General features: G+C 45.2%; 1 protein-coding gene across 1 annotated transcript; it reads left to right on the forward strand.

Annotated features, from left to right (window-relative positions):
• The first annotated feature begins 204 nt into the window (after positions 1-204).
• On the forward strand, positions 205-10,676 carry TTR (transthyretin). The gene is made up of 4 exons (XM_068234728.1): positions 205-410; positions 6,153-6,298; positions 6,476-6,611; positions 10,212-10,676. Exons 1-4 carry the CDS (start codon positions 348-350, stop codon positions 10,326-10,328), a joined length of 462 nt encoding a protein of 153 aa, XP_068090829.1. The 5' UTR covers positions 205-347; the 3' UTR covers positions 10,329-10,676.
• Positions 10,677-12,250: the final 1,574 nt, after the last annotated feature.

The following is a 12,250-nucleotide window of genomic DNA, read 5'->3' on the forward strand; positions in this document are numbered from 1 at the left end:
TGGTCCCAAGAAATAACACAATTATTTTTAGTAAGTATTTTATGCATCTGCCTTTTTGCTGGGCATACATTATAAAATATATTAAAAGAATAATTTGTGTTATTTTTAAACAGTTTTCATCCCATTTGCTTTAAAACAAGAAGAATTGCAGCCAAGATGAAATTCCTCATGTAGCTAATCTCTCAGCAGGACCACAAATACATAAGTTACTTATTTTCCGACTGTTTACCAGGTCAACAGTCTGAATCAGCAGGTTTGTGGTTATATAGGCTCTGATTTGCACCGTCTCTTATGGTTTATATTCTCCAGCTAGCTGCTTGCCTTCGCTGAATAGGAACGCAGCAAGAATGGTTTATTATAAGGCTGCAACTCTCCTGACACTTTTCATTTTCTCTGATGTATTCCAGTGGGTGAGTTCAATCATTCAAAATTAAATAATTACGTTGTTACTATGTTTAAGCGCACTTATAAATTTATTTTGTATTTTTGTGAATATTTTTATGTTTTTGTATATATTAATTGTATTTGATTTAAAGGGATAGGGTCCTTTCACGCTGAATCTGTTGTGTTGGATCGCAATGGACAATGCCATTGCATCTCAATATGGTGCAATGACATTTCTATGGTACGCTTACATGGGCTGCGGTTTACTCTTGTCGGAGTAATAAACACAAAGCAGGTCATTTTGGCGCGTGCTCTTCCCTGTGCTGCACCTGACCTGGGTGCCGCCACAGACATAGGGCCTGATTCACAAAACGGTGCTAACTGTTAGCACGGCTTTTTGCATGTTATTATGGGCTTGAGTCACAAAACGGTGCTAACTGTTAGCACGCTGTGAAAAGTGCTTCACGCAAAATTCGCATTCGCGCGTTATCGCGATTTTTTCATGATTTTTTTTTCGCGCGATAACAGTTTTTTGCGCGAAAACCAATTTTTCCACGCGAAAATGCTCGAAAAGCCACGCTAACAGCCGTGCTAACAGTTGGCACCATTTTGTAACTCAAGCCCTATGTCTATGGACGTGCAGCAGTGTCATTGCCGGGCCCCGAATGACTTCTTTCTCTGAGCTGCTACGACTTGGAGGGGGAATAGTAATAGCACCAAAGTGACTGGACAGCCATAATACATGTACCCAGCATGCTGCAGACTACCGGACAATGTGCATGTTTACAGTGTCAGTGAAGCAACCCTTACTGTACTGTATGCTTGACTTTATGGTTGCAATTCCACGTTTTGGCACCATTGCGATCTGATGGTATCGCAATGCAACATGTACAGTGTGGACAGAATTTAATTCCTCATCTATATACGGTACTTTTAGTTTGATTTTCAGGATTATTGAACGCAACAAAATAATCAACATTGCTAATGCATTCACAGTCAATTTTGCTATTTTTCTTGTACACGGGGTTAATATTGTATATTGTCATTTTGTGCATTTTCAAATGAGAATGTTTAAAGTGAGTGAGAAAGAGAGGGAGAGGGTGAGCAGAGAGAAAAACGATCTTGTTTCAGCTGTGTAAGGATTGATTGGTTGCTCTGGGCTAGAGTAAAAGCAAGTACACGCTTTCAATTATGATTGGCCAATCACTGAAAGATGTTATCAACTCTGTGTAGTATGATAGTTTACCTACACAATCTGCTCATAGTATTCAATATCTGTTGACCTCATGACCCTCATACTAAAAGGAGGTGGTAAAATCAGTCAGTGATTGGCCCATCATAATTGAAAGTGTGTGCTAGGCTTTACGGTGGCGTAGGGGTAGCATGGTGTTTCAGCGGCTAGCATGCTTGGCTTGCAGCACTGGGTTTATGGCTCGAATCCCAGCCAAGCCAATATCTGCACTGAGTTTGTATATTCTCCCCATGTCTCTGTGGGTTTCCTCTGGGCACTCCGGTTTCCTCCCACATACCAAAACCGCACAGATAAAGTTAATTGGCTTCCCCTAAATTGGCCCTAGACTACAATAAATACACTACATGATACATACACACATGATTATGGTAGGGATTCGATTGTGAGCTCCTCTGAGGTACAGTTAAGTGTCAAGACAATATACTCTGTACAGTACTGCGGAATATGTCAGCACTATATAAATACATAACAATAATAATCTGCTCTGAGCTATATACTCTTGCTACAGTTTTCTTTACACCTTTCTCAATAAATAAACCCTTGGGGCTTGATTTACAAAGCGGTGCTAACCTACTTAGCACGTCTAAGTAGGTTAGCACCGGATTTCTCAATCAGATCGTGCGCTAACTTTGCGCGCGTAAAGTCTGGTAGTTTATTGCCATATATGTTCCATATGTTGAAGTCATTTTAAGGTTAACTCTCTGACATCATAGCTGCAACCTTATTCAGTTCATGTGAGAAACAGCTCAAGAAAGCCTGGATTGAAAAATACCATTCAATATGAGGCTTACACTTGTGCAAATTCATGGTGCTCACATGTCTAATCTCTCACTAAAAAAACACACAAGATCCCTTTGTTGATATAAAAAAGTTCACATTGCTGTAATGATTGGTGTCAGCTAAACAGATTGTTCTGATTATTGGTGATCTGCAGTATCACCAATAATACAGACGTATACCTGATTATATGATGATCTGCAGAATCACCAATAATGCAAGTATAACAAGGACACAGGAGCTGGTATGAAAATAGGTGCTTGGTGCAACTGTAATGGCGTAATCTAAGCCTCCCGAGGAGCGGGTGACTTCAAGACAGTGCTGCAGCCAGGGATCTCCTGAGGAGCAGGCGAAGCTGGCTGAGCTGTGACAATAGCACACATTAACAGAAAGGTTGACAGAGGTATCGGAGTTAATCTCCTGAGGAGCAGGTGATTAACACTGTACTGAAGCCGAGAACACCTAAGGAGTAGGCGTAAGATACAGATTCCTCACCAGTGGCAGAGCCCACTGATGAGGATAGAGAGGTCAGACAAGCCGAGTCGTAAACCACCGGACAGATAAAGTACAGAAACAGAAGGCTGATTCAGAGTCGGTAAACAGGCAGGGTCGGCAACTTGAATCAGATAGGCAGAAGCACAATAATGATTAGAGCAAAGGATAGTCAGGGATAGCCAGAGTCATACACAGGTAAATAATCATATACAATCCTAATCTGAGGTGTGAAGTCCTTGGTTTCGACACCTGGGATCTAGTCTAAGATCTGAGCGCTAACACAGAAGTTGTCACGACAGCAGACGACTTGCTACTGACAAGCATGTCCTATATGTGGCTAGAGAGCTGCCCAGCGCTGCCCCAGAGCCCCAGCCAATCCAAAGACTTGCTGGAGTCAGCTAACCGGCCTGGTCAGCTGACTCCCCTTCTAGAGGCATAAAGTTCCTGTCTCCTCGCGCGTAAGGCGGAGACTATGAGCCGGCGAGGGAGCAGACGACCCCCCAGGCAGCAACTGTGCGGCGGAGTCCGCTGAGCCTACGGACTCCGCCATCTGCACTACCCCGCCTGCCGGCAAGGATGCGGAAGCTACCGCTTGTGATGCGGAACCCGCCGCCATGTGCGTTCTGCCGGTGGTTCCGCTAACCGTTACAATTGCTTTTTAAGATCAGCCAACCCCCCCTCCTCCCCCCATCATTTATATAAATTCCAGTTTGACAGAAAACGGAAATTTTGACAATTTATTCCTGTTAAAGTAAACCTGAGATGAGGTATAAAAAAAGTTTTATACATACCGGGGGCCTCCTCCAGCCTCCTTCAGGCTTATCAGTCTCTCGTCATCCTCTTTCGCCTCTGGGATTCTCCGCTAGGCGGCCCAGTAATCTCGCAATCCGGGGAGTACGGCGTATGCCCGGCCGCACAGGCACCCAATCACATTTCCATCACTGGGAGAGTTCTGTACCTGTACAGTACTACTGCACAGGTGCACAGGAGCGCAACGGGGGAGCGCACGTGGCCGGACTGTGTCTGTGCTGACAGGCGCTGAATTAAAAGAATACTAGCCCACATAGCGGAAGATCCAGGCAGCGAAGGAGAATGGCGAGGGCATTATCAGCCTGAAGGAGGTTGGAGGAAGCCCCAGGTATGTATAAAACTTTTTTTTTTATCTCGGGTACCCTTTAAAGAGAAACGGTAACCAAGAATTGAGCTTCATCCCAAACAGTAACTGATACCCCCTTTCCCATGAAAAAGCTTTTCCTTTTCTCAAATGGATAATCAGGGGGCTCTGTATGACTGATATTGTGGTGAAACCTCTCCCACAGTGTGATGTCAGGATCATGGTTCTGACATCATACTGTGGGAGCCTTGTTGCATTGTGGGAAATTACAGCTGTTTACAGCTCTTTCCAAGTGCCAAAAAAGCAAGCAGCATCTCCTTCCACTGACATCACCTGCCAGCAGTAAAAATGTCACCATGTAATAAATGTTAGATAATAAATCAGGGAGAGAGGAAAGATTTTACAATGGGCAAACACGACTAAATCATTTATACATAATTATTGTAAAAATAAAGCACCTTTTTTATTACATTATTTTCACTGGCGTTAGTCTTTAAATATTCAGCCGTAGAAATCCATCATTTTTGGGATAGTTCCTATGTGTCTTGCATAATGTCTAGGCTATAACGTGGGCATAGCACAACACACATTATACATCTTAAAACATCCACATTATGCACAAAAAAACCAAACAAGCAAACAAAAAAAACCATGCACATTATATATTTGAATAATTGCTATGCAACTGCAGAAAGTGCATGCAGATAAGGTGGTCAGGAATAATGCAGAAATGTGGTCATGTAACTGAATGGGCAGTGTGTTCAAAAACGGCAACGCAGCGCATAGTGTAAACTCACCCTGAGTAGAAATGTGTGTGCTGCTGGAAGGGTGTAAGCATTGGCGGTGTATGGCCATGCCCTTAAAATGTTTACTAAGGCTTGCCTGCTACACACTTTCCATTATGATTTACCAATCACTGACCAATTTTACCACCTCTATTAGTATGAGGGTTTACCCACACAATCTTCTCATAATATTCCGTATTTGCTGACTCTTATCCTACATGGTGGTGGTAAAATTGGTCAGTGATTGGCCAATCATAATTGAAAGTGTATACCAGGCTTTACGCATATCTTTCTTTTCAGACTGGGATCTTTATGTGGTTGCTGGTCGTATCTTTATTCAAAAGATTCTCCTCACTTTCTGTCCAGCTGCTAGGAGGGGAAAAGGACAAATGAAATGAATATCTCATAAAATTAACAGGGACAGAAAGTGCTGAAAAGTCTCACTCTTGTAGAGGGAGTAAGAATTAGGAATTCAATTGACACACCACTATGGTAGTGATGGCCATGTCTTGGAGAACTCAAGGAGGAGCATATGATTTGTTTGATCAGCTGAAAGATTTGCAAAGCTCTGATTTGCTGTGATCACATCCTGCTTTAGCACATGATCATGACTAGCAACTCAGAGACTTGTATATCTATCAGCTGATGACCACACTGATCACATGCTTCTCCATGAGTTCTCCTAGACATGACTATCACTACAGTATGGATGTGCCTCGGTATGTGACCAGAGCTCATCCTGCCCTAGTATCGCCGTCCTGAGTGTTGCCAAGACAAAAGATCCTGATTCTTCACTCAGTTAGGGACTCAGATAATACCAATAAACTGACGCAAAAATATTACAGTTGCAATATTACAGTAGCTAAAGCTGTCCGCCAACCCCTAACTAACCAAAAGTATTGACCTGAAAAGGAAATGGAACTTCTATTCATGCACAACTAAACTGAATGCCAATTTAGCTATGGTCCTTCTACAAGCTTCCTCCCCCTGTGGTTTAACTGATATTATTATTATTGTGCATTTTTATAGCACTATTGTCTTCCCCACCGCTTTACAAAGTCAATAGTCCTGTCAAGAACTGCCCTTCTGCAGACCTCACATTCTGATGCTAACCTTAATCATGATCTAATGCCCACATCATAGTCTAAGGTCTAATTTGCGTGAACCAATAGATTTGATCCTGGCAGTCCAGAACAGTGAGATGAGTGTGGTATGCACTACACCACCAAGCCACCCACAGAAGTTAGATTTATTCTATGATTAATAACATATTCCATGCAAAAAAACAAACAAACTAACAAACCGTTAAATGTGATTAAACATGCACGTTTCCTCCAATTTCCAGGCATCTGCTACACATGGGGAAGCAGATACAAAGTGTCCTCTGATGGTGAAGGTTCTGGATGCCGTGAGAGGAATCCCAGCATCCAAACTGGCTGTCAAAGTGTTCAGACAGAAGGAGGACCAGAGCTGGGATCTGATTTCTTCTGGGTAAGCCTTTTCATCCCAAGCCCATTTGAATTTGAGTTGTTATAAAAATGACTGTTTTTAACATATTCATATGAAGAGTATCTGCTGCCCAAATACTATAATACTTCTTGAGCACATAACTGAAATGTACAACCGCATCGGAAGCTTTGCCTTCACAGTGATGTTTTGTTTTTCTAGAATCACATCGATTGAGGGGGAAATTCACAACCTCGCTACTGAAGAACAGTTTGGAGAGGGGATTTATAAGCTGGAATTTGCATCAAAACGGTATTGGAGCAAGCTTGGTCTGTCTCCATTCCATGAATACGTTGATGTAAGCCTATGTTCTTACTTACTTTTTTATCTATTTTTTTTATAAATCAAATCATTAGCATCATGTTTCTGTTGTGCTATGTCACCAGTCATCAGATAGGAGGTGCTGCATGTACTGTATGTTCTCATAGCTGGCACAAGGCATGGTCCCCATGGTCCCATGGTCATGGTCCCCAACCTCCCTTGGTGCCTTGACCAGCGATCAGCCTGGCACATCGTCTCAGCTGAGGGCTGGAAGACAACATTGTTCTCCCCATTCACCCTGCCCTCTTTTTGGGCACCATAGTACGTCAGTCAGTCAGTGCTCCTCCCCCTTGCATAGCACTAGAACACATCGCCAGCCTGGAGGCTATTAACGTGCCTTGTACAGCCTTGGCCTAGCACTGGCACCCAAAGGATCGAGACCCCGCACATGTACACGAGGCTTTGGGGGCAGTTTTTTCTCATCAGTTATCTGAATAATCAGACTACAGATAATGACACTGTAACATTTCTATAAAGCTATATCAGTGCCACACAGGTTTGTTTGTCAATTAATACGGTCTTATAAATAAATATGTGTCCATTTGATTTTGCAGCCAATTATATATTCCAAAACTAGCAAGAAGTTCAAATTGCACATACAGCATCTGCAATTACAGTATGTTATCTGTATTTTCTGTGAAGGACAGACTACTCAAGTGACAGTGACAGACACTGCACCTTCAGAGTCTCCTCTTCTTAAGGGGCCCATACACCTAACGATTTTCCCACCGATATACGGCCGATTCGATCACAGTGATCGAATCGGCTGTGAAATCGCCGCGCACACCGCTGACAGAACAATCGATTTCCATCCGAAATCGATCGTTCCCGTCGATCCGTCCGTGTGGAAGATTTTTCTCGATCGCCGGCAGGTCGGGAGTGCGTCGATAGCGGCGTTCGAATGCCCGATGACCGACGCAATACAGCGGGTATACACTACCTGTTCCGGCCGGCGCGAGTCCCCTGGTCTCTGCTGTCTTCTCCGCTCTGGTCTGGTCTGGTCTCCGGCATGCTTCACTTCTTCCTGCCGGGCAGGAAGTTTAAACAGTAGAGGGCGCACTACTGTTTAAACTTCCTGCCGGGCAGGAAGAAGTGAAGCATGGCGGAGACCAGACCAGAGCGGAGAAGAAGACAGCAGAGGCCTGGGAAATCGCGCAGGCGGAGCAAGTAATGCATGCGGGGGGGTTGAGCGGCGGCAGCACCACCACCACCACAGATTGTGAACGGTTTCAGGCTGAAATCGGTTCACAATCTGTTTGCAGTAAGGCAGCCATACGATCCCTCTCTGATCAGATTCGATCAGAGAGGGGTCTATCTGTTGGTTGAATCTGATGGCTAATCGACCAGTGTATGGCCACCTTTAAGGGGCCTATACACCTAACGATTTTCCCGGCGATATACAGCTGTTTCGATCACAGTGATCGAAACAGCCGTGAAATCGCAGCGCACGCCACTGACCGAACGATCGATTTCCGTCCGAAATCGATCATTCCCGTCGATTCCCATTGACCCATCCGTGCGGAAGATTGTTCTCGGTCGCCGGCGGGTCGGGAGTGCGTCGTTAGCTGCGTTCGAATGCCCGACGACCGACGCAATACAGCGGTAATACACTACCTGCTCCAGCCGGCGCGAGTCCCCTGGTCTTCTTCTCCGCTTCGGGCTCCAGAGCTACACAGAACTTCCTGTCCCGGCAGGAAGTTTAAACAGTAGAGCGCCCCCTTTACTGTTTAAACTTCCCCTGGACAGGAAGTTCAGTTGCCGGAGCGGAACCGGAGCGGAGAAGAAGACAGCAGAGAAGGACTCGCGCCGGCCGGAGCAGGTAATGTATGCAGGGGGGAGGCGGGGAGGGGCGGCAGCTCCACAGATTGTGATCGATTTCAGCCTGAAATCTGTTTGCAGTAAAGGTGGCCATACGATCCCTCTCTGATCAGATTCGATCAGAGGGGGATCTATCTGTTGGTCGAATCTGATGGCAAATCGACCAGTGTATGGTCACCTTTAGTTGGTTATAGGCAGCATGGCAGCAACACACTGTGCACTGGTTGTAAATAGCATGAATAGCATATAGATAACATCTGCATGAGTTGCTTGTCCTGTTATCTGTAGCCAGTTCCATGCATTGGGTTGAACCTTTTACAGCAATAAAAGTCACAAAGCATTTAGACTGATTCATGCTTCTGATTAATTAGTGAGGGGTTAGAGTAAAAGCAGGAAAGACATTGATCTGGGCTGGCTACCTACACATCTACTCAATACTACTACATCTACTCATGTGGGGAGAGTGCAATGATGGAAAGATCAGATGCAGTTAAAGCATGACAGAAAGTGCTATATTCTGCTACAAACCGAATTTTTTATTCTTATCAAGAAGCTGAAGAGATGGTTAGATAAAATAGGAAGATAACCATATGTAGCACTTTCCTGTGAGGAAGATGTGTCTGAGCGGCTTAGGCCAAGGGCATAAACGTGGTAGCTCAGTGCTGGAGTACACCTGCCTTTTACAGCTAGATTATGAACCTCACTCACAGCACAATTTACCTCAAACTTATATGATCGCCCCATATTTAGGTCGAGTTTCTTCTAGGCACTCAGATTTCCTCCCATAACTTAAAGAGTTCTTCAGGTAAAATTGACAGACCCATGGTCCTGCTTTAATAATAGAGGATTGGGGGTTGTTAGGGTTAAATACTTACCTGCTCTGGTGTGATCCCTCCAGGCTGGGGATCGTTCCACCTCCCTTGGAGATGCGGCCCTGGAGATTTTTTTTTATATCATTGCTGAGGCTCTGGCAACCCCCATCTGAGTTGCTTTACAGCCACTGCTTGATTGGTAGCTGCCAAGCTGGGGGTGGGCTGAGCAACACAGGCAGAGGTTTCCAAAGAGCTTTGGCAGACTTCAGAAACATGGGCATGACTGCGTTTCCATGAAAGGGGGGAGGGGGCGGAGAGTCACCTGTGATCCGATGATGTTGGATCAGGTAAGTAATTAGGCCTAACCCCACGCTCCCCCACCCCCGATCCATTATCATTAAAAGAGAGCTGGTCATGACAGGCTCTGTAATTTTTACCAGAGGTACTCTTTCAAGTGGACCTGAACTCTTGCACAGGACAGGAGAAATGCACCCTGTATGTACCTCATTTGTGTTTAATCACAAGTTGTAATTTGATCTCTCCCCTGTGTCACATGACTGCTATGGCAGAGATGGCAGATAGGCTCATTTGAAAGCACAGGATGTTAACAATATGTCTACTTCCATGATCAGGAAGTAGAAACAGTTGAGATTTATTTTAGGAGTTGTATCAGCTGTAACAAAGAAATGTTTGTTGTTTAAAGGTTATTATGCTGTTGCGTATCTTTTAGAGCAGAGAGGAAATTTCTGAGTTCAGGACCGCTTTAAAAACATACTGGTAGATAATCTGGTAAATTAACTTTCTATAGAATTGGACAAGGACAGGAAGTAGCATGATCCATTTTCTGTAATGCACTGTAGGACAAGTGCCACATAAATAATAATGAAAATAACATAATATGAATATAAATGAGGGTGATATGTAAAGCATTGCTGTCTTTGTTGCAGGTTGTGTTTACCGCTAATGATGCTGGACACCGCCACTATACCATCGCCATACTGCTCACTCCATACTCCTTCTCTTCAACCGCTGTGGTCAGCGACGCACAGGAAACCCACTCTTAACTTATGACAAATCGTCTTCAGTTGAAACTACTCATGAATATATTACTTTTTTTGTAGCTATTGTTACTCTTTTGTATCTGTTCAAAGTTCAGGTTTAGGTTATGTTAACCAAAGTATTATATAAAGTTTTGTTCAAACACTTTAGTTGCTATGACAGCGCAGTCATCATTTTCCTGTGCAATCTGTTATCTTTGGCTGGTTGTCTTTTCCTTTCATGTTTTGATTGGTGAGCTTGGAGTCAGCAATTATTCTCTCTTATTAAAGAAAATCTATTGTCTCTTTTCAAAGTTTTTTTTCTGAAGTGTGGTTAGTAAATGTATCAACATGTATTAAAATTTAAGAAAACAATTGTTTGTACAGTTTGTAAATGTACTGCAGAATAGCACCAACATCACTACAATTATTGTAAAAATGCACTGACCTACTTCCTTATTTCCTCTGCCTTTGCTGATTCATAATTCTCCATTGTTGCTGATCCTTACTAAACATAGTGCAAAAACAAAAGACAAATGAGCAAACACAGGGGCGTAGCAATAGGGGTTGCAGAGGTAGCAACCGCATCGGGGCCCTTGGGCCAGAGGGGCCCCGAAGGGCCCTCCCTCAACTACAGTATTAGCTCTCTATTGGTCCTGTGCTCATAATAATCACTTCTATAGATACTTTGAATAGTGGTAATCCTTAACAAACTGTTTCCCATCCTTTTCTTGCACCTCTTACACTGTAGTTGCCATTGGCAGGTTTTGGTGCGCCGTATCAATTGGTATGTATAGAGTGCTTGGGGGGGGGGCCCCATTGTAAAACTTGCATCGGGGCCCACTGCTCCTTAGCTACGCCACTGAGCAAACACAATAGACAGAAAATGCATCAAAACTCATATGATGACCTATGTAAAAACAGTAACTGCCCCCGAAAGTGGGACGAAACTCTACATAAACTGAAAAAAAATAAAAAAAAACAATCATCCAATGAGAAATTACTTATTTAGCTTACCTATCCTGTTGTTTTTAGTGTTCACTCTCAGATTTAAAGGACTTCCAAGGCCAAAATCTGCCCCCAAAATGTAAAAAAAGTGAACTACCTGCATGACTTTGCATGGCACGGAGGACGCCGTCCGTGCCCTCCGTGCCATTCCGCCGGGTCCCCGCCTCTCAATATGACCCCGAGTGGCTCCCGACCCCACGGCCAGGGTCAGGCTCTGCTGCCTGTATAAAGATGGCCGCCGGCCCTGGCCGCGGCTGTGCACTCCGCATGGCCGCTACTGCGGCTGCGCAGCACTAGGGCCAACCCCCCAATCCACGCAACAGGAAACAGCTCTCTCCTCCCCCGCTTGTCTCCCCGGCAGATCGCTTCCTTCCTACTCGTCAAATACGGCAGGGCTACAAGAAAATGGCCGCCGCCATTTACATTTGCGGACATCGGCGGCCACTTTGTTGTAGCCTTACAGTACTACGAGCAGAGGGCGGAGGCGCCGGCGGGTCTATCGTCCGTCCTCCTATCTTATCTCCCCGGGATGAGGATCTCCCCACTCCACTCCACTCCCAGCTCGCCGGACACACTGTGCGGGCGGCTGTGCCTGACGTCACATGTAGATGTCGGCGCAGCCCAATGGGGAAACAGGCAGCCCACCCACCTGACCTCATGTCACGCTTGACGGGGGGAGGAGCCTCAGCCTCAGCGTGTGAGCTTACCGCGGCTGCCCGCCAGACCTGTGGTGCGTGCAGCCTGCGTGGACAGAGAGCGACTAGCAGCGGCACCAGGCCGCCAGCACGGACGCAGTGACTGCCCGCAGCCCGGCCTGCGCCTCCTAGTGCCGCCCGCCACCGTCCGTAGTCACAGTCAGCTGCAGCCGCAGAGCAACTGCCTGTCTGCCTGCCTATATGCTCCTCCCTCCTCCACCCAGACCCAGCCAAAGGTGAGTGAAT

This window comes from Hyperolius riggenbachi, chromosome 5 (assembly GCF_040937935.1).
Source record: "Hyperolius riggenbachi isolate aHypRig1 chromosome 5, aHypRig1.pri, whole genome shotgun sequence".
Classification (NCBI taxonomy): Eukaryota; Metazoa; Chordata; class Amphibia; order Anura; family Hyperoliidae; genus Hyperolius; species Hyperolius riggenbachi.